Source organism: Netta rufina (genome assembly GCF_964035555.1).
Source record: "Netta rufina genome assembly, chromosome: 26".
NCBI lineage: Eukaryota > Metazoa > Chordata > Aves > Anseriformes > Anatidae > Netta > Netta rufina.
In genome coordinates, this window is record NC_140150.1 from 6,103,047 (window position 1) to 6,128,527 (window position 25,481).

Sequence of the window (25,481 nt, forward strand, 5' to 3'; positions counted from 1 at the left end):
ACGGCACAGGATGCGGCCCCCCGGCACCGCCACTGAGCGGGGGGCCATGGAGCAGCGGGGGCTGGCCCTGACTGGGGCACGGGGTCCGGACCCCCTGGGCCGGGCACCCCCAGGCCCTGCTGGCCGGGGCAGGGGGTACGGGGCTGCTGCTGCTGGGCCTGCCGGGCCGGCCTGCCCCTGTGGCTTTTTCTGGTGGTTTATTTATGTACTTAAGCTATTTCCCCCTCTTGTGATTTACTTCTTTTATTTTATTTTTTTATTTTTTTAATTTTTTTTATTTTTTTAAAATTTGTGTTATTTCTATTATTATTTGTGTTACTTCTATTATTTCTATTTCTATTATTTCTATTTCTGTATTTATCTTTTTATTATTTATTATTTTTATTATTTCACTTCTTTTTATTCTTTTTATCGTAATTTCATTATTATTGTTGATGTTTTTGTTGTATTTTTTCTTTCTCTTTTTGTTGTATCTTATTGTATTTTTGTTATTTTCGCTGTTCCTTTCCTGTACTCTCACCGTTACCGTCACAGTCTCCGTGCGTTACTCTCGCTGTCCCCGTTCCTGTCCCGCCGTCCCGTCCCGCCCCCCCCAGGCTCCCCCCGCCCCCCGCCCTTTCTCTTCGTGCCGCGGTTCGCTCTCCCTCCGCTCCCCGCCGCCGCCGCCAGGGGGCGCTCCCGCGCCGCTCCCGCTCCCGCTCCTCGCCGCGCGCGGCCTCGCGTGCCCGGCGGGTGCGCGCTGACGTCAGCGCGCGCCGACGTCACGGCGTGGCAGCCCCCGGTGCCGAGCGCGGCGCCCGCAGTCCCCGCCGCAGCGCCGGCACCGGAGCCTCCGCCGCGGGATCGCGCCCCGCGCCCCGCCCCCCGCCCCCGTGCCCGGCCCCGCCCCGCCGCAGGATGTCGGTACCGGAGCCCGCCGGCGGCGAGGAGGCGAAGCAGGCCAAGGAGGCGGAGGACGCCGAGAAGTTCTCCTTCATGGCCACCGTCACCAAGGCGCCCAAGAAGGTACCGGCACCGGCACCGCGGGGCGCAGCCCGGGGGGGGGCTCCCGGCACGGCCACCGGGGGCTGCCGGGGGGCCTCGGGGCCGCGCCGCCGGCGGCCCGGTGCTGGCCGCGAGGTGCTCGGCGCCGCGCGGGGCCGCGCAGCCGGGGCACGAGGTCCCCGCGGGGCTGAGGGCCGGAGGCGGCCCCGGAGGCGCCCGGTCCCCGCGGCACGGCCCTGCGGGGGGGTCGCGGCCGCTGCTGCGGCGGAGGCAGCGCTGCCTGCCCGGGCTGGGGCCGGGACCGGCAGCTGGAGGCTGCCCCGTGCCCGGCGCGCTGTATCCGGGCTGAGGACGGAGCCCGGAGGAAGGAGCAGAGGAACGTGGAGCTGGGATCTGCCTCCTGCAGGGGGGGCCCAGCACGGCTCGAGCTCAGGGGTTGTTTTTTCCTTTTTGTTGCTGTTGTCTTCCATGAGGCTGGGAAGTTACCAGCGTGCGGCTGTGGCCAGCTGAGCTGGGAGGAAGAGCAGTCTGTGAATCCTGAAGCATCCTGCAGGGCCAAAAGACGCGCAGGAAAAAGAAATGCCCCGTGTGCCTAGGGGGGAACCATCCCAGCATCCTGAGAGACGAGGTTTGCTTGTTCCTGGGGGGTGTGGGGCAGTTTTATTTCCTTGAATTTGCTGCTGTACACGCAGGCTCCTTGCACGGTGTGAAGAGCACCCGTCCGGCTCTGCAGTTGCTGCGGCCTCTCCCAGCTGGGTGCTGATATGAAAGGCGCCCTGAGCAACACGAGGCAGTGGAGGCTGATAACATCAGCAGGCAGCGAGATCTTGGGGATCGTGCGATGCAGCTGAGGTCAAGGAACAGAATGCTTCGGGCCACTGTTCTCCTTGCCTGGCTAGTTCCTGCAAATAGAGCTCGGTAATGGCGAAGGCGTTGGCAGAAGGATAAAAGGACGGGACGGGAGAATTGCCCTCCTGAGATAAGGCACTGACTGCCTCCAGCTCAAGGCGTTTTCAGATGCCTTCAGAGCAGGATCGCAATTAAACCATTACAATGCCTTCCAGTTTTAATGCAAGTCAAAGCTGCTTATTGCAGTTCTCAGTGTGGCCTGCGAAAAAGAGGGCTGAGAGGTGATTCACCTGCGTAAAGGTGGGGGATGTCGTGCGTGGCCTCCAGGTTTTTGGGCTCCTTGAGCTTGGGGCTGCAGCTCGCATCAGATGCTTGGAGGTGGGGGGGGAGGGTGGGACTATGGCCAAGCCGAGCACAGGCTCGGTCTCCTCTGCATGACCTGCTGCTGAAGGGATTTTCAAAGAGGGGCTTTGGCTTGTTCTGGTGTTTGGGCAGTGCCAGTGTGCAGCGGGAGGGCTGGTGTGAGCCTGCCCACGTTGCTGTCCCCAGCTTGAGGCCCCTCTTGGCCTGAGGGGAGGATCTCGGGTGCAGCTGGAGCTGCATTGGCCCCATAGATGCTGTGCAGTCTGCGTCTCCCTTGCCTTTGGTAACGCTGCCCTGGGCACTGGCACGAGCCCGAGCAGCGCAGCACACCCAGAGGATTGCTGACGTATTTTTTCCCCTCTTGTCATTGAGTTGTTTAAGGTGAAAAAATGAAACAGCAGGAGGTAAGAGATTAAAAGATTAAATATGATCAACTCTGGATTTAAGTTGGAGCCGCAGCAGTAGAGGTGAACAGAGCTGTAGCCTTTATGCAGAAATGCGTCTGGTTTTCCTCCAAGATCTGGGGTTGCCTGGCTCCACTGAAACTCCTTTTTTGCTACTGTTTATGGGAAATTGGTCTGTCAGCAAGATACCACCAGCTTTGGTCAGAGTGAGGCGGTTCCTTGGTGGGGAGTGGTTTAAAGGCAGAGGTGAGTGATGTTCAGCCTTGTACTTTTTTCAATGTGTGCCTTGATGTTGCAGGGGGATTCTGGGGACACTGAGGCTTGTGTCTTGCCCAGGTTAAGTGAAAACGGGCATGGGGGTGAAGGAGAGCTGAAGGGTAGGGTGTGCTCTTCCAAAGCTCCGTGTGTGCCTGGGCATCTGCTCTTCTCCACCCTGGGGACCCACAGGTGCCCTTGGCAGCGGTTTCTTTTCCAGTCTGCATCAGCTGCTCGGCAGAGCCTTATACTCCTGGCCGTGCTGCGCTGTGGGTGCCCTTGAGCCTGGGGGACGTGGCGCTGTCCTTGGGGACTGGTGGCAGAGCAGGGGATGGCTCTGTAAGCCCTGTCCCTGTTCGTGTCTTCACCTGATCCGTGCCGTGTCCTTGTTGCGCGGGCTCGGGTGCCCACACAGGCTGCGTGCCCTTTGCGTGCCTCCCTCCTGTGCAGCCCGCTCCTTCACAGGCGGGTGCTGGCGGACAGACAGACAGACGCTGTCCCTCTCTGCAGACAGGTCTGCTTATTCATGCAGCTGGAGCGTGAAATGGGCTGCGGCCTCGGACTTGCCCTCGGGGAGGTGAGAGCCGCACGGCAGCCCTGCACCCCGAGCAGCCGGCGAGCCCGTTGCTGGCCCGCTGGGGTCGGTGTGGTGTCCCTGCGGATGCTGGTGCCGGAGGAGTCCTGCGGAGGCTGCGCGGCAGGGGATGCTAACGCACAGCGCCGCAGCTTTGCAGTGGTGCTGAGCCGGAGCCGCGCGGGGGTGGCAGGCGGTGGGAGCAGGGGACGGAGCTGCCGGTGCCTGCAGTCCCCTGGCAGGGCCGACGGCTGTCCCCCGAGCATCCTCTCTGCTGTGGCTTTTTGAGGTCGCCTGCGGGGCTGCTCTCCTGCTGTTGAGTTCTGCCTGACCTTGCTGCAGTTTGCTGCTTTCTGCGCAGCCCCTTCCCAAGGCTGGGTTTTCTGCCGGTCCTGACTTGTCTCTGGTCCCTGTTGTCCTGCCGGGGCCAGGTGCTCACAAATTCGCCTTCCCCCTCGGTGTGCAGGGGGGATAGGGCTGCCCTTGTGTGTATTGACACTGCTCCTGGAGTCACTTGTTTTTCCTCTTTAATTTCATCCCTTAGACTGACTGCTTGTAAATCTTTGTCTGCCTTTGTGAGCTTGTCCATGGCTCTGGCCACCACCTCCTTTGCTGGCTGTTTAACCAGACGTGGTGTGCTTGATTGTGTTTGCTTCCTTGCCCAAACCATCTTTTGGTTTCTCATCACCTTCTCCCAGCAGGTTTTCCTTCCCATCTAGATGACAAGGCTGGGATGCTGCTGGAGGGCTGCTGCTCTGCAGAGACCCCTGCGGTGGATCTGGCCTTTTTCAGGGTGTAGGGAGGCAGTGAACACGCTGGGTTAGAGGGCTTGGGGCTGATCTGGCTGGATCCCTGGCGAGTGCAAGCCACGTGGGTGTTAGGAACTGAGGTGATTTACTTGGCGGTTGTTCAGGGCTGGCAGCAGGCAGGTCACCGGTGGTGCTTTATTAAATGACAGAATCTTTAATTATTTCTGATAGAAGTTGCTCTTTACATGTATGTCCTTTTCATCGCCCTGACTTTTTGGAGAGTCTCAGTGATGTATGTAAAGGAGGCCTCTGCTTGTGACCCAGCACTTCTGCAGGGTCAGAAAGTGCTTAATTAATTAATATTGAACTGAAGAGCAGGAAGAAGGGAGAATTCCTGGGCTCTGACACAAACCATCTTCAAAGTGATGTGTCAGGGTGAAGCACCTGAAGCATCTCAAAAAGTGTCTGTGATTCTGTGAAAACAGACAAGTTTTGCTCATCTGTTCTCCCCCTCCTTCAGCACATGAGGTGGGTTGTTTCCGCGCTGCTGGAGGTGGAAAAGGAGGTGCATGTCCCTTCGCAGCACCATCCAAAAGCAGCTCCTGTCCATTGATGGTGCAGGTGTCGGGGCAGTGTGCCTGAATGGCACTGAGTCTCCTGGCCCCTCTGGGAGCCTCCTTCCCTTCCCTCTGGACCCTGGGAAGCCTGCTGGCGGCAGGAGGGTGCTGCTTTCCTTTGGCCTCACCCCAAATGTGCAGTTGCCTTGTGGAAGGACTTGCCTGCGCCGGTACTTTCTTTGGGACCTCATCCTTTTTTGCTGCGCAGATGCCGGAGCCTGCTCTCGTGCTCCCTGCTGGGCCTGGGGTCTTGCTCTGGAAAGCAGCTCCTTGAGGCCAGCCTGGAGGTGCCCTTGCAGATAAGCAGCCGGCTCAGCACAGGGCTGTGAGCTGAGGACCCTGCCCAGATTGTTCCTCCCAGGAGCCAGCACGTTCCTTGTCCCAGGTGTTTGAGCAGTGCTTAGTCAAAGAGATTTGCTCGTATCTGGCCGGGCCTTTTATCATCAGCAGTTTCCTGCGGGCAGTGCTGCTGTTTGCAGAGGGCTTTGCTGCGCTTCCTGCTCAGCCCTTGGACTGGGGCTGCTTATCTGGGGGCTCTGACCCGCGTCCACCCAGCAGGTCGTGGTGACGGTGGAGGCGGCTGGCCCTGAGCCCCTGCCGCTCCCGTGGGGCGCAGACCGCAGAGGACCTTGCACCAGGGCTACAGCAGCACGCGGCCTCCCCTTCCCAATGAGCGTGGGGACAGTGGCTGGGGGCTGCTGGGGGGGGCTCTTGGAGTCCCGCGGAGCGAGGTGGTTGAGGACCGGGGCGGGAGGTGGGAGCTGGAGCCGTTCGTGCCTTTGGGAGGCCACCCTGGTTGCCCTGTCGCGTTGGGCTGCTTGAACTCTGAATTTTAATTACACTCGGGGATCAATACGGTGGCCTTGGTAACGAGCTTATTGCTGCTGCAGAATCTGTTTACTTCAGGTTGGTGACAGCCAAAGAACTTTGGTGGCCGAGGACATGATGTTCCCGCAAGTCAATCAGGGCGCGTTGTAATGCGGGTGAGGCTCCCCAGCCCTCGGCAGAGGGGACGGCTGCTCCTTGGCTGCTCCTTGGCTGCTCCTGGAGCCCGCTGGCAGGGCCCGCGGGTGCTGCTCAGCTTTGCGGGCTGGGCTTTGGGTGGATGCTGGTTTACGAGCGGGGTGCGGGCGCAGGGAACGGCTCCTTGCAGCCTCTGCAGGGAGAGGGAAGGTAGGCGGCGTGGAAAGGAGTCTCCTCGGGGCTTTGCCTCGCTGAAACTTCCTGATGGCCTGCGGTGTGAGGATCAACCTGTGCCTGCTGTTTTCTCTCTTCTCCTTCACCTCCCTGCAGGGAGCCCTGAATATTACAGTTTTGCACCATGGGGAGAGGCTTGTGTGGAACCTGGGCAACTTCTGGAGTGAAAACATCTGGCTTGGAGCTGTCTGTCTCCTGCAGGCAGTGCAGCCTGTGTCTCCGTACGTTTCAGTTCCTTCTACAAATACTCTCTGCACTTGCTGTCCCCTCAAGGAGAGCCAGTTCACTTCTTAGCCCTCCTGCAGCCTTTAACTTAATGGAATGAATCCTGTTTGCAGGAGGCTGTTGTCTCTGCCCTGGCATGGTGGGTTGGTGTCCGGGAGGGTGACGTGCGTCCGTCCTGGTAGCGAGCCCTGAGCAGCAAACTGCCTGTGCTGAAGCCTGGTGTTCCTCTCCTGCCTTGCAGCCCCTCCAACCAGATGCAGCAAAACACAGGACTTCTCTAAGGCTGAAAGAGTCCGTGTGAGTGAGAGGCAGCTGTAGGTGACGCATCCATGGAAATACCATTGCGAGGGGCCGGTGGGCAGTTGGCCAGGGCAGGGAACACGAGGAAATGGAAGAGCTTGTTGTTACATTTCCATCTGCATGGCTATTTCCCGACTTGCTGAGATGTGCTGCAAACGGGCCGCGTCTGTTTTGATGCTGATCCTGCCAGGCATTTTTCTCTAGAGCCAAGGCACAGGGATGGAACACCTTTTAAGTGTGGCTGGAGTCAAGGTGGGGTGGTGTTTGCCATATTCATCTCTTGAAAGAGCACAAAAGGTCTTGAAATACTGGGACTCTGCAGGCCAGTTCTGGGGAAGAAATGGGGGCAGATGGGACACTCACTGTGCAGGGAACCAGGGCTGAACAGGCTGGTTTGCTCCCCAAGCACACGTGATGATGCCTTAGGGTTAGGGAGAGGTTTGGGGTTTTCTTGTGTTTGGCTGCTGGCTGTGGCTAACCCTCGCTCTGGCCTGTGCAGTGGGGCTGGACTCAGAGCGCTTCCTCATGTTCCCGTGGTCTTGTCCAGCTGTGACTGTAGACGAGTTTGATTTAATTCAAAAATCAGAGTTAATTACTGTTACACAAACAAGTTTCTGTGGCCTTCAAGCTCTAAAGTGGCCAGACACCCCCTTGGGGCTGGTAGTCCTCCATCTGCCTGCCAGCCCCTGTGGATGACTTAACCCAGCAGGGGGTCTCCAGTTAATACCAGTGACCTTACTGCCTGTACCTGTGGTTTGCCACAGGGGCACAGCTGGGGCGTTGCTGCAGATGTGCTGCTAGGCGGTAAGGCTGTGATGTCTTTACACCCCACAGCCAGCTCTGAGCGAGAAGCCCGTTGAAGACTTCTCCCAGGGTGTGCTTTCCCTGTTTCCAAGCCTTATCTGTCCTCTGCATCCCTTGCTATCTCTGCTGTGTGAGCTAATTAGCTGACCCAGCAAGCAGAGCTGATTGCTTTTTGCACTGTGGAAGGTGATGCTTTCCTGCCCGGGTAGCCACAGCCCCACGCTGCACCATGCTGGTTTTCTAGGGTTAACCTCTGAAACACCATGGGCGTTCACTGCCCTTAAAGATTGTGGGTATCTGACCTGTGCTATCCCTCCGCGTTACAGCGGGAGCGATCCTTTGCCTCGATTCCTGGAGTCCAAGGACCAGGTGCCTTATCTGCTGGGGGAGAGCTCCTGGCTCCTGCTGGAGGGAGCACACCTTTGACCTCAAGGCGTTTATAAGGCAGCAATTACTCCCAGTTACTCTTTAACAGTTGGACACTTAAAATTGCATTTACTTTATTTAATCCTGTGTTCTGTTTATTTTTCCCTTAACTAGCAGTCACAGTGATTCCTGTGATGGCTGAAATCTTGTGGCGGTTTCCAGCCTATTAACCTTTGGAATGGACCCATTTTGTTCCCGGTGTTTCTTTTCTACTGAGCGCTGGGTCTCGTGTGAAAGTTCTTAATTTTCCTCTTGTACTCATGGAAACTTTTTTTTTTCTTCCCAGTGCTTTACCCAGCCATCCCTCATCTGCCAGTGAAGGATGGAGGCTGGTATTAGGGCTTGGCTGGTTTACTTTGCCAGGACCTCAGTGCCCTTTATTTCCTTGTCGGGAACGGTGTGAAGGTTTCCAGACAGAGGCCTGGCTGCGGTTCCTGCTCAGGGAGTTGGCTCTGCCTTGCCAGTAGAAAAACCTGCCCCGTGAGCCCTCCTGGAGCCAAAGGCACAGATTGGAGTGGCACTGAACGTGGCGATGATCCCACTTGGGTCTGCAAAGTCGAGTGGCACCCTTGGGTGGTGAATCTGCCCAGCAGCTCTTGGTGTCAGTGCATTGAAGCCCTTTGAGATGCCCTCTAAGGTTTGAGCTGGGGAGCTGTCATGTCCCCGAGGAGTTGCAGGTGAAGTCCTCTGGTTGTGGAGGCCGTGCCTGGAGCTGAAGCAGGTCCTGCTCATGGACATCATGCCTGTAGCCCGTGCTGTGCCCCTGCTTGCTCTCCCTTGGTGCTCTTCCAGGTGTGGGGAGGTTCGGAAGATGCTGATGTTGATGCTGGGCTGTTCTCTCCTGTGTCCCTGGCTGGCTGTGTGTGGGCAGCAGGCGATGATGGCTGAAGCCCTGGGCACTGCTAACGCACCTGCTGTCTGGGTCTGCCCTGCCTCCTGCTCTGGCTGGGTGCCTCTTGCTGCCAAACTGATCGGAGCTGGCAGTCGGGTTGTGCCATGAGCTTGGCCACAGCCTCCTGTGAACTCGTGCTGTCCCTTGTCTGCTAGCCTTGCGCTGGCTCGCTTGGCCAGAGCTGGGAGGAGGTGAAATGGGCTGCTGGTACGAATCGTGGAGCCAGATGCACCTCTGAAGCCCTTCTGAAAGCCTCCACTTGCTGGAGGTTTGGGGCAAGGGATGGTGAGAGGTTGAGGTGGAAGCTGCTTGCTGGCTCTGACGTCCCCATCCAAGTGCCTGATTTTTTCCTCTTTCCATCAGTCCTTGCAGGATGCTGCAGACTAGAAATGCCCCCTGGGGCTGGATAACCCTTACAGGGTAGGAACCTGAAAACACCTGTAGCTGCCTTAACGGTTTCTACCACAAAACCATGTGTGTCCCGTTGGGTCCTGAGCAGGATCCGTGTCCCCTGCGTGCGGGGGGCTGCGGCCAGCCCACAGTGGGTCCATGCCCCTCGTCTAGATGCTACTGCCCTTTGGGAGGCCACAGGAACGGGGCTGGGCTAACCCAGCCTGCAAGTAGGGCAGAGTGGGTCTGAGGACAGCGGCAGCGCTGCCTGCTCGGGGCTGCTGCCAGCGATTGTGGCAGGAGGCTGCGGGTCACTTCGGGGAGGGCTGTTTGCTCCCCATTAGGACATTTTGGTCCTCTCCAGACCCTGTGGTTGCAGGAGCGGAGCCCAGAAGAGTGCCGTCCCCTCTCTGGGGAGGTGGCCCAGGCAAACCTGCTGCTCTGCTCTTCTTATTGACCTAGAAAAGAAGAAAAGCCTCAAGCTGTTTTTTTTTTTTTTCCCTCCTCTCCCTGTTGGCTGCTGTGTAGCTGAAGAGACATCAGCCCCTGGGGTGCTTTTTCCCTTTCTTCCTGCTGCATTGACTGAACGTGATGACTTGCTTCTGAAAATAAGTGAATTTAAACAATTGCTGTTTAGAAATGTCCAAGCTCACCAGCACGGCAGGACTCGGCTCTGCATGAGAAAACAGTCGTGGCTTCCCTGGGGGAAACCGTGCTGGGGGAATGGACTTTCTGCAGACAACGAACCCTCAGCAGTAGCCTGGGTGTTTGAAGCTTCCCATCTCCAAGCCTTCAGAACTCAAAAAGCTGCTGATAAAGTCTGTGTGCCTTAGCAGTAGCTGAGTGTAAGTGGTTTTAGGTGGTTTGCTGCTTTCTCATCATGTTTGGAGCTCAGAGCCTGTTCTTGTCCCCATTGTGTTCCTGCAGGGCAGAAGTGCCTGCAAGGGCACCTTCCTGTCCCAGTGTGGCTGCACCATCGCTCACCTTGTCTGTAAGGAGAGGGGGAAAAAAGGGGTAAACCCGGTGGCTCCCTTCCCTGGGGTATGGGGGGAGCCTGGCGCCGCTCCCCAGCACGTGTCTGTTCCCTGTGGAGCCCGTGCCTGGGAGAACCAGGTCAGCGCCTGGCCTGGAGCTGGTTGATGCCTTTTCAAACCCACGTTCTCCTTCCACCGCCCAAGGCTGTGCAAGGCACAACCAAGCCGGAGGGGTCCCTGCCCCTGAAAACAAGTGGCCGCTGTTGGAAGTCGTCGGTCGGCGTGGGGATGGGTGCGGATGTGCCAGGTTTTGCAAGGGGAGAAAATGTACTTCAGCCTTGGCGGGGGTGACTGAGAGCTGGCAGCATTCAGCACTGCTGGGCTCAGATTTGGCCAGCTGGTGTCGGATCCTACAGGGCTTCTCCCTGAAACCCTGCTGTACCAAGCGAGGAGCTTGGTGCAGGGCTTGGTGCCCATTGGGACCCCGTTCCTGTCTCCTGCTGCCCAGCCCGAGTGGGGAAGCGATGCTGACCTGCTGTGGAAAACACACGGGCTCTGTTCTGGGGCGTACTGTGCAGAGAAATCAGTGCTCTGTTGCTTTGTCTCCTTGGTCGTGAATTGCTGGGCCGAAAAATATTTTCCTTGCTCTCAACCATTGTGCTCCACCCGGCTGGAAAAGCCGCTTCCAGCAGGACGGAGGCTGGGACGCGGTTTGTGAGCGTGCCCCCTGCAGCCAGGCATGGAGCCCCTCGCTCCTGCTCCCCTCCTGCCCCTGCCAGCCCGGCGTTGTGCGGCTGCCTCCGCAGCCCCCGGCCATTCGTTCAAACTCCTGGGACATCCACGGGATTACGAGATTTTCTCCTTTGCTTTAATGCAGCTAGAGAGTCTGGCACGTGGAAGGTAACGCGCTTCGCCTGGCCACAGTGCCTGCTGTCCCCCCTCATCTGCCTCTCGGCAGGTTGCCGAGGCTGCGTTAATTTGCTGGGTTTGGAGGAGGTCTGAGGTGCAAATGGTGCCTTAGATTTGGGAGCTGCTTGCGATGTTTGGTGATAATTTTAGACAGGGCAGATTTTGTTAAGCTGCAGAGTTGAGATGAGCCCTGGTAAAGCCACGGCAGGGATTACTGTGGTTAATTCGGCGCTTGGTTTCCTTAGCAGTGATTTTTATTCTTCCCTGGATTCTGACTGGTTCCAGAACTGCGTGCTTCCCCCAGAGTGGGGCTGTGCCCTGGAGCTGGCTCAGCGTCCGCGGCCAGTCCCTAAGGAGGGACCAGAGTCTGGAGGGGACGGCGGGACGCGGTGACAGGTAGATCTCGCCTGTCGTGGCAGCACGGGCAGAGCACTTCCATGTCCAGCCCCACCTCCTTCCCATCATGGCCCAAATGTGCTTTCCTCCAAGAAGCCATCCAGGCCACACAGATGCTGTGCCCCGGCCTGGGGGTCCGATGTCGTGGATGCTGTAGGCAGGGACAGATGTGTGTCTGTGACCTGGGCTGCAGCAGTGAAGCCTGGGTTATCTGTTGGTTTGTTTCTTTTACCTCCTAGGTTCACACCTTTCCTGGAAATGTTTTTCTGAGATGGAGAAAATTCCTCAGCTAACACTTTAAGCTGTTTTAATGCCAGCAGCTGTTTTATGGGACATGTTTACACCCTCTGGCTTGATGAGCTGCCAGAGGAAGAGTTGGGGAGGACAGGGTGGAAATCTTGCTGTGCTGATGTTGCTGCTCTGTTTTCGCCCTGGAAATGCCCACCAGCAATTTGCCGATGCAGAGTTGACGCAGGCCTTTCTCCGGCTCTCTGGTGGAAGATTGACCCAAGCGACAGACGTTGGAACAGAGTCCAGCAATGCCATTCCTTGGTTGGGGACCTGCACAACAGCTCCAGCCCCGAGGACACTGCTGCTACCTGCCTGACGCCACTTGCTGGAAGCGTTCCTGTACCTCTTATCTCCTGGCATCCTGCAGCTAGGATGCCCTCAGGTTCCTCCCTCTGTGCTGAGCAGCCTAAAAGGATTGCAAAAACAAACCTGCAAATTCCATTTAGCATTCTTTTTCCTTCCACTAATGCAAATTCATGCAATTTGTGTCTGAATCACACGGCGTCTGCTGGGAAGGCTGGTCTGGGCAGCAGATGCCAGGCTGTTATGTACCCAGTGCAGAGTTGCTGGCTGAAAACCTTTTAGCAGCAGCACCCACAGAAATGCCTGGGATGCTTGCCTGGGAGCGCTGAGGGACTTGGCCTGCGGAAAGGGTGTCTTCAGCCTGTCTTTGGAGGAGATGCTGGGTTTGTGTCCTTCACCCGCGTATCCTTCTGCTAGCTTGGACTGTGCAGTGGGCTTCGCGTCCCTGCTTCCCCTCCTGAGCAGAATACCAATGCTGCTTTTGGCTCCTCAGCTGCCTTTCTCCAGAAGCTGTCTCCATTTTACAGCCCAAATAGCCGTAACAGCACAGCAGCCGCCCCGTCTCAGGCTCTGCAGATTCTTCCTTTCTGGGACAGATGGTCTCAACTAAATGGCTTCATTCTTCTCCCCATGAAGACTGTTTGCCGCATCAAAGCTTTTGGGGAGCTTTTGGGGTTATTGTGACATGGAAAACCCCTCCTTGAGGCCACTGTGGCTTGTCTCTTTCCATCATCTTGATCTCTTCAGGACTCTTCTCGAGGTCTCCTGGGTCCGTAGGGATGCTTTGTTAATCCCACTCCCTGTGATGATGTTTCATCCCTGTTAAGTGGCAAAATTAAATCCTGCAGCAACATGATCAGAGGGAAGAGACCATGCTGGGGGTCTTGGTCAGCAGGGTGGGGGTCTCCTGCCTGGCAGCATGCCTGGGGGGTGGGCATCAGCCTCTATTCCTAATTCCCTTTAATCTCTGCTGTCTTTCTCTTGCAGAAGCAGCAATAGGGCTTTTGCTGCCTGATCAGACGGCATGTCAGCAGCAGCAGAGCAGTTTGGGGCTGTTTTTCCACTGCTTTGATGAGCCAGCTGTAGGTGCTGGAGCCTCGAGTTGCCTCTGGCTGAGCTAGGAAGGAAGGGTGGCTGATTTAGGACTTCTTTTACAATGGAAACATCTGTAACACACAGGAGATTGAAAGTCAATGCAATGTCAACTGCTTTTTGTTGAAATGTTCTCTCGTTAGGTTTTCCCCCTGCTTTTAGTGTTGCTTTTGGAAGAATGTGCCATGTTTTTAACCTGCGGGATGCCCTGCTCCTGAGAAGGAGCCCAGAAGCACCAGGGATCTACTTTTCTAACAGGACCACCCCAGCTTTCTTGCCGCTGCTGCATTTTCAGGCAGGACCAGGTGGACCTGATTCGGGCAGGGGCTGCTGGAGCCTGGGCTCCTCTGAGCTGCGTGGGGACCTCTGCCTGCCCAGTGCATGTCTGGAGGGTTGCACAGTACTTGTGTTGTGTGGGCAGTCAGACCTTTCCTGGAGGAGTGTTGTGAGTCAGAGAAGGGCTGAAGGGGATGTTTCCAGGCCTGCTGAGTGCCTTTTGTTTTGTTTTTTTTTTCGTTAACTTCAGGTGTTAGGCGTCAAATTGGCTTTAACCTTCCGGTGGCAGAGCTGACTGGGCTGAGGAGGTTCAATTTTGGGCATCTGTTCATAGCCACAGATCTGTTCCTTGATCCATTTGGTACTGCTCATTTCTGTGTCTAGAGCAGTCAGGGTGGACTGAAGGGAGCCCTGGGCTCATATAGCCTGGATGATGGCATGCCATGAGGAGCACCTGCTGACTTAGAACTTCTCTTCCTTTGCCTATCTCAGCAAATCCAGTTTGCAGATGACATGCAGGAGTTCAGCAAGTTCCCGACCAAGACTGGCCGCCGGTCCCTGTCCCGTTCCATCTCACAGTCTTCCACAGACAGCTACAGCTCTGGTAGGTTCTGGGCTCCTCGTGCCTGCGCAGCTGTCTCCTAGGTCTGGTGTCAGGGCCACATGCTGCTTGTACCAGGTGTTGGGATGCTCCATGCTGCTGGGTGGTACTCAGATGTGGAGGCTTTCTCAGGCTTTCTGAAGTTCAGACATTGATTTTTTTTTTTTCTTCCTTTCCTTTTCTCTTGGTCTTTCTCTAGCAAAAGCTTTTTTTTTTTTTTTTTTTTTTTTTCCTTCCCTACGTGTTGAGCGCTGGGTTTTGTAGAAATCTAGAAATCCAGCCTGCAGAAGATGTTGGGGAAGGGATTATACTATTTGATTGCCTCCTCTCTGGCTATGTGGACTTCATCCATATTCCACAAAGCTGGGTTTTAACTTACCTGCCTTTGAGAGGTTTGTATTTTGGTAAACCAGCCTTATTCACTCTCATAGTTAAACTTCAGTGCATCACTTAGCTCTGGGTTATTTTAGAGAATGAGAGTGCAAAATCCCTATGGGCATTGGCTTTCCTTGTGAAACTTGTAGTTAGAGCCATTGGCATGTGTGTGCATGAAAGCCGGAAAGCAAAACAGAACAGAAACCTGCCCAAAGGGTGGGTTGGAAAAGGGTCCCTGGGGTGACGTGCGCTCCTCTGTTGGCTTTAGCTGCCTCCTACACAGACAGCTCTGATGATGAGGTGTCCCCCCGTGAGAAGCAGCAAACCAACTCCAAAGGCAGCAGCAATTTCTGTGTGAAGAACATCAAGCAGGCAGAGTTTGGACGCCGGGAGATTGAGATCGCCGAGCAGGGTAAGGGAGTGTGGGATGTGAGGGGTTTGTGGGGCTTGTGGCCGGGTCCTATGCCCACTGGGGGCAGGAACTGAGACGAGGTGATTCCCAAAATTCTCATTATGGCCTTGGATAGCTTGATTGCACTGTCTCCCACCCCCACCCCCAAATCAGCAGATGATGTGGAGAAGAGCTAGACGCAGTAGCAAGCATTAACAACGTGTTGCATCCATCTTCTAATGACAGCGAGGGCTCTTGTAGGGTTTAATGTCCTAGTGGCTCTGGATGGGAAACCTCAGTGGGCAAGGATCTTGCAACGCCTTCAGAGACACTAAAACTGACTGCCCCAACCCCCTCCCTTGGGGCTTGCGGGAAGCCGAGTTACCATTTCCCGCAGGGCTGATTGGGTAACTTTGCTTTCAGGCTCCTTTTAGACACATGCTACAAAGCCAGAGAAGGGGAAGACAATACAGGCACATTTAGAGCAGCTCTTTTGAGATGTGGCAGCACTGTTTATGTCTTTATGTGCTTTTCCTCGGTGTAATTCTGCTGCAAGGCTGGTGACTCCGTAGCTGGGGCATATTGGTTACCTGCCATGGGCAGTGCCTGCTCTTTGTTATGTGGCTGGGAGGATGCTGTGTCCTGAATGGCTCTGTCAAATGATGGGTGATGATTGTGTCTTGATCCCAGTTTGGACAGAGCAGTTAGACCGGGGATGGGGAGTTTTCTCACTGGCTGTATGACAACTACAGGAAGAACTGTGGGGATGGATGTGTCCTGTGAGACCACTGAGAGGGGAGCAGGTCTGGCAGAAAGGAAGTCCTCCAGAGTAAGCCATCATTAAAACCCCTCTTTTCCTTTTGCAGATATGTCTGCTCTGATTTCACTCAGGAAGCGAGCTCAAGGGGAGAAGCCTTTGGCTGGAGCTAAAATTGTAGGCTGTACACACATTACAGCACAGACTGCGGTGAGTGGCTGCTTGTTGGGGGCAACTGGGGTGGGAGAGACGAGCTTTTCCCTGGAGAGGAAAGTCTCTGAAGTCTCCTAGCCTTGAGGAATTGGTGGAGGCACCTTCACTTTTCTGGTAACCTCTCAGAGAGGTTCTGCTGCCTACATTTTCCCAGGGCGATGTTTGCTGAAGCCGGTCCTTGGTCAGTTCCTGGCTGCCCATAGCACAAGGCTGTGCTCGGGCTGTGCTGGTGCTGTGGCTCACCCCGCTGTCTCGCAGGTGCTGATCGAGACCCTGTGTGCGCTGGGAGCGCAGTGCCGCTGGTCTGCCTGTAACATCTATTCCACCCAGAACGAGGTGGCGGCCGCCTTGGCAGAAGCAGGTGAGTACAGCTGAGCCTGGGTGAGCGGAGTCCCTTCCAGTCCCTCTCCTGGCTCTGTGGCCTTGTTCTAGGAAAGGGTTGGACCAAATATCTTTTAGGGAGGGATAAGCAGGTCTGCTGTTGGTGTGGGCTGGGATTTGATCCCTGCGTGGCCCTCCTGTCTGTGGCTTTCCCAAGCTGGCCAAGCAGAAGAGAGCTCTGCCAAACTCAGCGGGTGCCAAGGATACTCCTCTTTCTCCTTCTAGGTGTTGCTGTGTTTGCCTGGAAAGGGGAGTCAGAGGATGACTTCTGGTGGTGCATTGACCGCTGTGTTAACGTAGAAGGCTGGCAGGCCAACATGGTAATGAGCCTTCTTCCAGCCCTTCCTCTGTGGAGCGGTCACTGGGGACTCCTCACCCTTCCCTTCCTGGGGCTGTTCCTAGGAGTGTGCTGGGGCTGCCTTGGCACCTGCTGGTGTTGCAAATGCCTTCGAGACCCTGCTAAAGCAAGCGTCCTGCAGAACGGCAGCTGGAGCTGGGCTGGGGGCCACCGTGAGGGTTACGGGAGCTGTGGAGGCAGTGTCCAGAGTTGTATAGCCCAATGGCGTGGGAGCATCTCCTGCCACAGCTGCCAATGAGCTGAGAAATCACAGGACCTCTTTCCCCGAAGGGGCAGCCCCATGGGAGCTGCCCCAGCTGCTGCTGTCTTGACACAGATCCCATCTGCAGGGGTCTTTGAGGGAGACCTTTCCCTTGCTGAGAGCCAGTGATGCCACTTGCTGCCTTGGCTTGGGGTCTGTGATGACTAGTCATGCGAGAGCATGTGGGACAGGGCTGTGACAGCTCCTGTAGCCTTTCCTCTTGGCTGTTTGCTTTTGGAGCACGAATGTTGTATCTTCCTTCTAATCTCAGACTGTTTAGTTAGTGCTGTCTGTGGTCGTGTTTCCAGGCTGCAGAACAATAGCAGGGGCAGAGGCAGAAAACCCTGCTAGGGTTCATCAGCTCCACACAGTGGGTAAGAAATCCTCCCTTCCAGAGGAGACCCTGAATCACTGGCATCTAGGAGAACCTGGTAGTCCTGGTCCCCAGTCTTCAAACAGCCCGTCCCCAGGCCCAAATAGCCTTCCATCAGTGCCTGGAGATCCTTTCCATCTCTATCCCCATCCTGTCCCAGTGGAAAGACTGACTGCCCCATGCTCTTACTTGCCTGTTCTGTAGATTCTGGATGATGGTGGGGACCTGACCCATTGGGTTTATAAGAAGTACCCCAACATATTCAAGAAGATTCGAGGGATCGTGGAGGAGAGTGTGACTGGTGTGCACAGGTAGGAGGTTTGGGAAGGCTGATCTGAAGATCTCTTATCCAATTGCTGCTTTCTGCTCTGACCTGGCTCTGTCCTCTTCCAGGCTGTACCAGCTCTCCAAGGCTGGGAAGCTCTGTGTCCCAGCCATGAACGTGAATGACTCTGTCACCAAACAGAAATTTGACAACCTGTATTGCTGCCGGGAATCCATCCTGGATGGGTGAGTCCATCTCTTTTCCCCATCCCCACTTCAGCTCTTAATGGTGGATTTGGCTCTGGTTGCTCTTGAGTGGAGACTGCGCTCTTTGCTGCTTCGCCCTCACTGTGTGTTTGCAGGATTTGGTTTTGGGGCTCCTTGCTGTCAGCGGTGTGCGCCTGACTAATCCCAACACAGGTCTCTCTCTGTCCCCCAGCCTGAAGAGGACCACAGATGTGATGTTTGGAGGGAAGCAAGTGGTGGTTTGTGGCTATGGGGAGGTGAGTTTCATAAGCTGTGAGTCAGCCTCCTGCCCAGCTATCCTTCCCCCAGGCTGTCTCCTGCTCCTTCCCTGCTCAAAGGCCACTCACCTTTGCTTGATATAGGAGATCAGATCGGGTGAGCCATTATGGGGGAAATCATGCTAGAGCCTACTGGGAGGCTGGAGAACAAGCATCAGATTTCCCAGCTTGCCTGTAGATTAGCTGGGCTGTAAATATGACGGCTGCTGGGAGCGCTGGCCTGAATTATAACTACCCATGGGTGCACCCATCTGCTATCCCTGGACCAAGTTCAGCATCCAGCCTGGCTGTCACTCTGCCTGTGACAGAGGAGGTGGAGGGGCGGGCTGCATCTTGCTGGTCGATAACGTTCTGGCAGGGGGGAATCATACCGCAAACTTGTAAATGATTCTGCCCTGGCAGAGCACGGAGCCAGGAGCTGACACCTTCCCTCCATCTGTGCGCTGTCTGTGTGGGTGTTTATCTTCCTGCGCTGCAAAGGCCTGGCAGTAGCTGCAAATGCTCTTCCCGACAGGAACATGCTTACTAATTTATTTAGACACCAGTGGAACCCAGCTCTGCTTGACCAAGAGGTTGCACTGGCTCTTGCCCAGGCCCTCTGTGGTGCTGTGTGCTTCTCTAGCTGTGTTTTGTGCTGGGAGTTGTCATCTCTGGGGCCTGTCCTGAGTTTTACTGGATTTCTGCACATCAAGGGAGCCTTTCCACCCTCAACGGTTTTCCCTTTGGATGTGGGTTGGAGTCCCAGTTTGTCCTTCCTGGCTATTTTCAGTAAGTGAGGTTGGAGCTGGGTGATAAGTGAGGGTGTCTCTGGAGACGTTCCTTACAGCACTGAGCTGGCCCAAAAACAGGGCTGAGCATGGCCATGCGGAGACTAGCCAGCTGTTCGTGTGGGTAAGTGGCATGGAGACCAGGGTTTTGCTGGGATGTCCTGTGTAATTCTGTAGTGGACAGAGAGGGCTAGAGTTGGAGATGCTTTAAAAGGAGCTCTGCTCTCCCACATGCTGATGTGGGAAGCATGGGAAGGAGGATTTGTCCCCCCCATCAGTGCAGAACAGCTCTGAATGTCAAAGCCCTTTGGTTTAGGGGCAACTGCGGGAAGTACACACTAATCCATGCTCTGCTGACTGGGAGTGTGGTGGTTTTAGAAGCTCCTGGTGGCTGTGCTGGGGGACAGGTGTCCACGAACAGGGAGCTGGGCACATGGTACCCAGCAAATGGGGCTTCTGCCTTGCTGAGCTGCTCCTGGCATTAAGCAGAAGGGCAGCTGTAGTGTTGCCCAGCCTGGGATGTACTCTGGCTGTTTTGGGGAAGGGATTTCTGCACTCAGTGTGTCCTGCATTTGGCTTCATGCTGGTGCTTTGCCTCTGCAGGTCGGCAAGGGATGCTGTGCTGCTCTGAAAGCCCTGGGAGCGATCGTCTACGTCACGGAGATTGACCCCATCTGTGCTCTCCAAGCCTGGTGAGATGTTAAACGTAGCTTGTGAGCACCTCTTCCTTCTGCTCTCTGGCCTCCTTTAAAGTCTGACAGAGGCTAAACAGAGACAGGAGAATCTGTGGCTAATCTCGGAGAGTGTACATCTTTTTGGGGTGTGATGGGGAAGTACTGGGGTGTTTTCAGGACTGGTTCAGTGGTGGGATATCAGCTGCTAGGTACCTGCCTAGCTGGCTTGGGAAGACTGCTTAAGGGTTCCTGCAGGGCTGACTGAGTGTTTCATACATCCTCCAGCTCTTACAGCATTTGTGAGAGCAGGTTTCATGCCGGATCCTTTGCACAGCCCTTCCTCTTGCATCTGGCATCTCTGGGGGTGTGGAAAGGTAGCCTGGCTGCTGTCGTGAGTGATTCAGAGCTGCTCCATCAGTGTCTGGACACCTAACTGGGCAACCTGCTGTAGGGAACCTGTTTTGGCAGGGGGATTGGACCCGATGATCTCGTGAGGTCCCTTCCAACCCCTACAATTCTGTGTGTGATAGCACTAAGACCCCTTCTGGCCTAAGGCAGAGGGGGACCAGGCTTCTCCTCCTCATCGTGGTTCCAATCTCTTTTTTTGCCAGCATGGATGGGTTTCGTGTGGTGAAGCTGAGTGAAGTAATCCGTCAGGTCGACGTTGTCATCACCTGCACAGGTAGGGATGGAGAAGGTCCTGGGTGACCCTTGAAGCAGGCTGAGAAGGAACAGTTGTTCCCAAGCCGGTGTCTCAAGGGCCCTGGGGCTGTTTGGGGTGGAGGACAGTTTGTTGCCACATGTTGCTGATTCTACACCAGCAATAGCTACTCTGTGGGGAGAGTTTTTTCTCTTAACCCCCAGTTTGCTGTTTGATTGTGCTCTTCCCCAGCCCCTGGGATGAGGATATGTTTTTCTGTGGCCAGCCGGGAGGGTGCTTGTCCTGGTTGATGTCCAGTTGATGTTGTCTCAAGCTGGGCTTCTCAGACCCAAGTGCAGGGAAGGAGAAATTTGAGAGTTTATATTGCCCTTGCCTTGGGTTCATCTGTGCCCTGCCGCAGGAAACAAGAATGTTGTGACCAGAGAACACCTGGATCGGATGAAAAACAGCTGCATTGTGTGCAACATGGGCCACTCCAACACGGAAATCGATGTGGTGAGTGTGCCTACTGGCTGTGTCCGCCCTGTGGTCCTCCCACAGTGACTCCAGCCTCTTCCTCCTGCCCCTGCAGACCAGCCTGCGGACCCCTGAGCTGACCTGGGAGCGGGTGCGCTCACAAGTGGACCACGTCATCTGGCCGGATGGGAAGCGGGTGGTGCTGCTGGCCGAGGTGCGCTGAGAGCTGTGCTGCCACATTGCTTTGGGCATCTGCAGTGATTTCCAGGCGGGTCAGAGTTTGAAACAGTCTTAACCAGATAGAAAGGTGCTGGGATCCTTGGAACTTAGGAGGAGGTTCAGAGCGCAGGAAAGGGTTACTTGATTTTATTTTTTTTCTTGAGGTAAGGGAAGTATTGTGTACCACATGCAGCCATAGAGTATCTGGTTTATTCTTTTGAGCCAGGAGCCATTTCTGAGAGCCAAACACCGTCTGCATCTGGCTTTGACAAGGTTTCCCACGCAGCAAACTGGCTGGGTGTCTCCTCTTGCCTCTCAAGCTCTCCTGGCACTAGGAGGGGCTCCGTTTTTAGGGACTGCAAAATCTCCCTGCACCAAATCTGAGGGGTAGGGTGGAAACTAAGACAGAGTCTGGGCAGCCTGGTCATGTGCATGGCCCTTGAATTATTGCCCTGTGGTTGTCCCCTGGCCCAGGGAGAGGGTAGAGGTGAATCATATCTCAGGTGATTCAATTTGCCTTGGAGGCAAGTTCAGCTCTCGGCACCCTTCTGCTGTCTCCTAGGGCCGTCTTCTCAACTTGAGCTGCTCCACGGTTCCCACCTTTGTCCTCTCCATCACAGCCACCACTCAGGTCTGTACACTGTGGGGCTGAGGGGTGTGAGCGGTGGCGTGTGCCCTGAGGGTCTTGTAAGAGCCTTGGGGTGGGGGCGGTTTGGAAGAAGCTGGGAACCCGCAGTGCTTGGGGTTGTGCTGGCGCCACAGATGTGGTAGGCACCACCTCTTGGCTGGAATGTGGCTAATGATGGCGTGAACTTACTGCTTTGGTTACAGCTGGGAGATAACTTTTAAATGAGTCAGGCTTTGTTCTGGCAAAGTTCCTGTTGTACCATAAGCAACTGGAGAGCTCCCTGAGCACAGGTTTAAGCTTACTTCTAAGCAAGGCTTTGTTTTGTCTTTGGAGTTCTGCTTTCTGTATGACAACAACAAAAACACATAACTGGAGTGACTCTTGGAGATCTGGGAGTCAGTGGTTAAATGCTTTTGAGCATCATCACCGTCTCAGCTGGGCGGACATGGCTTGTATCCTGCAGTTTGCCCTGACTCCACCTTTCCAAAGAAAACGATGATTGAATTTGGCTCTGCTCTGTGATCTGTGCTCAGCGCTGGCCACATGAGCAGCATGGTGCCGCAGGCAGCCGAGGACAGCACAGCCTTTATTCTGCAAGTGGTGGGAGGAAATTGTGGGGCTGCAAACACAAGGGGGGGGACCAACATCTGGGCAAAAATCACCGCTGTGATCAAGGGGATCATGCTAATTGTGGGGAATCTTCTTTTCCTCACACTTGTCTGTGTAAAGTGGTGGGGACAGGGGCTTTGTTTTGGACCTCATTCTCAGCTGCATGAACTGACCCTCAGGAAGATACAGTTTTATTTCTGTCAAAGGAGAGGCTGTGGTTTTTGGAGCAATGCTGCCAGCTTAAAATGAGCAATTCCTTTATTTTCAAGTGATGCAGCAGCCTTACGGTTTAAGGGAGTTATAGCTGCTCCCCTTTCCTTCATCCTTGTGTTCTGGATTTCCCTTGGGCATTAAGCCCTGTGCTGCACACAGGCTGGGTGGCACCTCATCTCTGACCTTTCTGGTCCTCCCCTGGTGGTGGTGGGATCCTGGAACCTGGACAGGGATTCACCTTTGGGTAGAAGTACCTCCTTCAGGGCATTTTGGAAATGGTCACTCCCCTCTCTCAGGCTTCCAAACCTGATCTCGACTGCTGGGAGCTTTGTGCTGGTTGCAGGTGTTCAGTGCTGCCTGGCTGGTGGCTGTCCCTGACTGTCCCCGGTCTGTCCCCTGTGATCTCTGCAGGCTCTGGCTCTGATTGAGCTTTACAATGCTCCCGAGGGCCGCTACAAGCAGGACGTGTACCTGCTGCCGAAGAAGATGGGTGAGTGAAGAAACTGCTTGCTGTGTCCAGAGCTGCTTTATGCACTGACTTGTCCCCTGACTGATGGGGGGCAGCAGTTTTGGATATAAGGAGAAATTCAGATCTGGGTGGGACAAATCTTCCAGCTAGAGGATGAGTTCAGGGAAGCAGCAGCAATCTTGAAACACTTGCACCTTGTCCTCTTTATTTTCTTTAATGCTCTGTGGTGTGTCAGGTGTCCCTCATCCTGAAGCCTTCCTGCTTGGAGGCTTTCATGTGCCTTTTGGTGCACATCCTGCCCTCCTCGGCACCAGGGCTTGGGCTCAGCTCTGCCACTGGGTTGCCTGATGGTGAATTAGCGGTACTAAATGGCAAGGACAGCCCAACTAGACCACTGTGTGTTCCCCTGCCCTGCTGTGGTGTGATGAGTTCACTTCCCTCTCCTTCCCAGACGAGTACGTTGCCAGCTTGCACCTGCCTTCGTTTGATGCCCACCTGACGGAACTGACGGATGATCAGGCAAAATACCTGGGACTCAACAAAAACGGGCCTTTCAAACCCAACTACTACAGGTCAGTGCTGGCTGGATGTTGCTGGGGACATCGCTTTCCACTGGGAGCTCTGTGACCCCTCTGCAGATGGGAGCTGTGTCCCCAGGTGCTCATGGCCTCACTGTCACCTCCCTTCTCTTCTAGATACTGATGGACCATACCTATGAAGGACCAGACCACACAAGGCAACATGAGAGATTATTTTTAAAAATCATTTTTTTGACCTACTTTTTTTTTTTTTAAACCAACAAAGAAACCTGTTTTTACTTTTATCAGTGTGATTTTAAGGTCACCTTTTTTTTTTTTTTTTTTTTTTTCCTCTTGAGTTTTCACCCTTTTATGTGATCACATCTCTGTCTGATCTTGGCAGACAACCTGGGATTTGCTTCCTGCTTTGATGTGGCTGAAGCCGCTGGTGGCTCCCAGCCCTGGTTCCCTTTCCTGTTGTGTAAAGGGCAATTAATTCCTGCAGTGGTGGTTGTTTTTTTTTTTGTTTTTTTTTTTTTTTGACCTTTCCAGCCCATGTTAGTCTTGTCCAGGATATCTGCAGATATGGAGATGCTGTTCTACATTATCTTACATTTTCTTTCTTTGTGTGGATTATCTGCAACTTCTAAATTGCCTTAAAGAGCCCAGTTTTAGCTGCTAGATCTATGCTCCTAGCTCTGCTTGGGAGCAGAGTGGCGCCTGCTGGCCACCTCGTGAATAGGTGACTGTCCCCACCCGGCCAGGGTCCGTGTGCGGAGGTGGCTGCTGGCCTGGGTTTGGCTGGCTGGGTACGGGGAGTTCACTGTTCCAGGGTGCTAATCTGAATTTGGATGGGGGTCACTCACCCAGCATTATCCTCATCTCTCCTAGTGTGTTTTTTTGTTTGTTTGTTTTTGTTTTTTAGCCAAACTGCACCTTAATTGAGTTTAAAACTTTTTTTCCCCCTCTTTCTCCTTTTTGATTCTTAAAAAGATGTATTAAAGAGGGGAAAAGCACTGGGGGTGCATCTGGCTGCAGAGTTTGGGTACTTGCTGCATCAGAGCGGCCCCATCTCCCAGCAAGAAGTGAGGGTGGTTTTTAATGGTGTCTGGGTTTTTCAGGGGGGCATTTCACTTTTGTTTCAAATGGATGCAGAGATGAACCTTCCCCCTGTCCCAGCCTGGGCTCCCCTTTGCTGCCCCATCCCTCGAGCTGGGCTTTCTCAGCTGCCTCCCCTGCCCTCTTATAGTGTTTCAGCTGCTCTCATTGCCTTGTTCTTTCCTTTCCTATCCTTGCTGGTGACAAATACTTCTCTTTTCCATCTCTTGCAGCTAGCCCCAGGACAGGGAAAAGTCCTTGCAACCCAGTGAGGTTTCTCTTAGCTTTTATTCCCCCCCCCCCAATGCCTCTTTCTTCACCTGGCGAAGGCCAGAGCACAGCGGAAAGGACCCTAGCCCTGGGTTCTCTTGTTCCCTTGCTGCCTGTGCAGCCTGCGTCGCCTGGTACACGGATGTGAGATGCTGTGGTACCCACGAGAGGGCTGCTCTTGCTGCCCTGTCCCCAGGGACAGGGGATGCTGTTTTAGCGCTGGGTTGTGGGCGCTGCTGATAGCGGAGGGTGTAATGCTCCTTTTCTCTTGGTGGGGACTGGAGGATGATGCAACCCTGAACGGTGTGGCTTTGATCACCCTCTTGTCCCCACCTTCTCCTTTGATTATCCCTCTGCTGAGCTGCACTTGCCCAGCAGCTACGTGGGGAGCCCTCTGCTCTCCCTCAAACTCCGCAGGGGCCTGGGGCTTGGGTCTCTGGGGGCCTGGGCTGGGCCCCCTGCCCTGGGAGCACAGCGTCCCCCTCTGTGCCACCCCTGTCGGGCGTCAAACCCGGGAGTAGGGCCTCCAGCTCTGTATAAGCCATGTTGTGCGGGGCAGCCGGGGTGGTGGTGGCAGCGTCGGGCTGGGAGAGAGAGGTTTATTTTGTATATGAATGATTTTTAATGAATGCAATATTAATCCTTGCAGTTGAGCAATAAATCATTAAAGTCTAATTAAACTATTAGGAAAAAGAAAGTACTCCTCCTGTGGGCTGTTTGTTTGAAGACCACTCGCATGCACCCCCTGGGGGTTGCATCTGAGCCCCGTGTGTGGTGGGGGCTCTGCCTGGCACCAGCTCGGGGCCGCGCCCAGCCCCCGGGGAGCTCCTCCAGCGCCCTAGCATTTGGGGTCTGAGCCTCCCTGACCCCACTGAGGGGGACTCTGATCTTCTCTGAGCCCCTCTTGGCCCTCTGAGAGGCTGAGAGTTCTATGGGGCCTCTCTGCTGGCAGCTCGTCCCCCTCTAATTGGGATCTAAGCCCCCCCAGTCCCCTCGGTTTGAAGGTTCGCTGCTTCAAGGCCCCTCATTTTGGGGTCCGTCCCCAGCACCGCCCCTTCTTGCCACTCCCAACATGGCGGCTCGAAGCCGTCGAACCGCGGGCGGAAGTGCCGCTCACAGCATGGCTGCGGGCCGCGCCGGGGCTCCGGGGG

The 25,481-nt window shown here is 55.1% G+C and overlaps 1 protein-coding gene across 1 annotated transcript; it reads left to right on the forward strand.

Moving 5' to 3' along the window:
- Positions 1–793: 793 nt before the first annotated feature.
- Positions 794–24,981, forward strand: AHCYL1 (adenosylhomocysteinase like 1). The gene is made up of 17 exons (XM_084301847.1): positions 794–1,005; positions 13,763–13,874; positions 14,515–14,658; positions 15,504–15,604; positions 15,866–15,968; positions 16,214–16,308; positions 17,165–17,271; positions 17,354–17,470; positions 17,664–17,727; positions 19,119–19,207; positions 19,801–19,871; positions 20,251–20,345; positions 20,422–20,520; positions 21,088–21,156; positions 22,387–22,465; positions 22,896–23,016; positions 23,140–24,981. Exons 1-17 carry the CDS (start codon positions 898–900, stop codon positions 23,144–23,146), a joined length of 1,581 nt encoding a protein of 526 aa, XP_084157973.1. The 5' UTR covers positions 794–897; the 3' UTR covers positions 23,147–24,981.
- The last annotated feature ends 500 nt before the right edge of the window (positions 24,982–25,481 follow it).